General features: G+C 45.1%; 1 protein-coding gene across 1 annotated transcript; it reads left to right on the top strand.

Moving 5' to 3' along the window:
• Positions 1-7: 7 nt before the first annotated feature.
• On the top strand, positions 8-511 carry LOC106322248 (pathogen-related protein-like; the record flags this gene model as incomplete). The annotated part of the gene is made up of 2 exons (XM_013760364.1): positions 8-304; positions 380-511. Coding segments are annotated over 2 exons (429 nt in total), but the record flags the coding sequence as incomplete, so codon positions are not given.
• Positions 512-514: the final 3 nt, after the last annotated feature.

Below are 514 nucleotides of genomic sequence, written 5' to 3'. Positions count from 1 at the left end.
ATCAGGGAGAGAAGGATTATCGGCTGAAGAAACACTTAGGCTTGGGAGTTACAATGCTTTGCTCAAGACCTCTCTGCCTGGAGAGTTTCAGTACTATAAGCCAGAGGAAGAGAGCTTTGAGTCATCACATGACGCCTTTAGATCTGCTTTACCACGTGGGTTTGCTTTTGAGATACTTTCTGTGTACTCAGGGCCGCCTAATATAGCCTTCAAGTTTAGACACTGGGGATACTTTGAAGGAGATTTCAAAGGCCATGCTCCTACTGGGGAAATTGTTCAGTTCCTAGGCCTAGGAGTTCTAAAGGTATGTCTGAAACATAATCTGTGTCCGTCCCTCACAATCTTTCAGTGGTTACATCTAGCGGTTATTTCTCTACAGGTTGATGAACTGCTTAGAGCAGAGGAGATTGAGATTTATTATGATCCAGGAGAGCTGTTCGGGGGACTGCTCAAGGGACCTCCTATATTAGAGACCAAAACCACAGACAGTGGAGACAACACTGCAGAGAAACAC

Source organism: Brassica oleracea, unplaced genomic scaffold (genome assembly GCF_000695525.1).
Source record: "Brassica oleracea var. oleracea cultivar TO1000 unplaced genomic scaffold, BOL UnpScaffold11619, whole genome shotgun sequence".
NCBI classification, from domain to species: Eukaryota; Viridiplantae; Streptophyta; class Magnoliopsida; order Brassicales; family Brassicaceae; genus Brassica; species Brassica oleracea.
The sequence above is the reverse complement of the archived record's forward strand: the minus strand, read 5'-3'. Positions and strand labels throughout refer to the sequence as shown.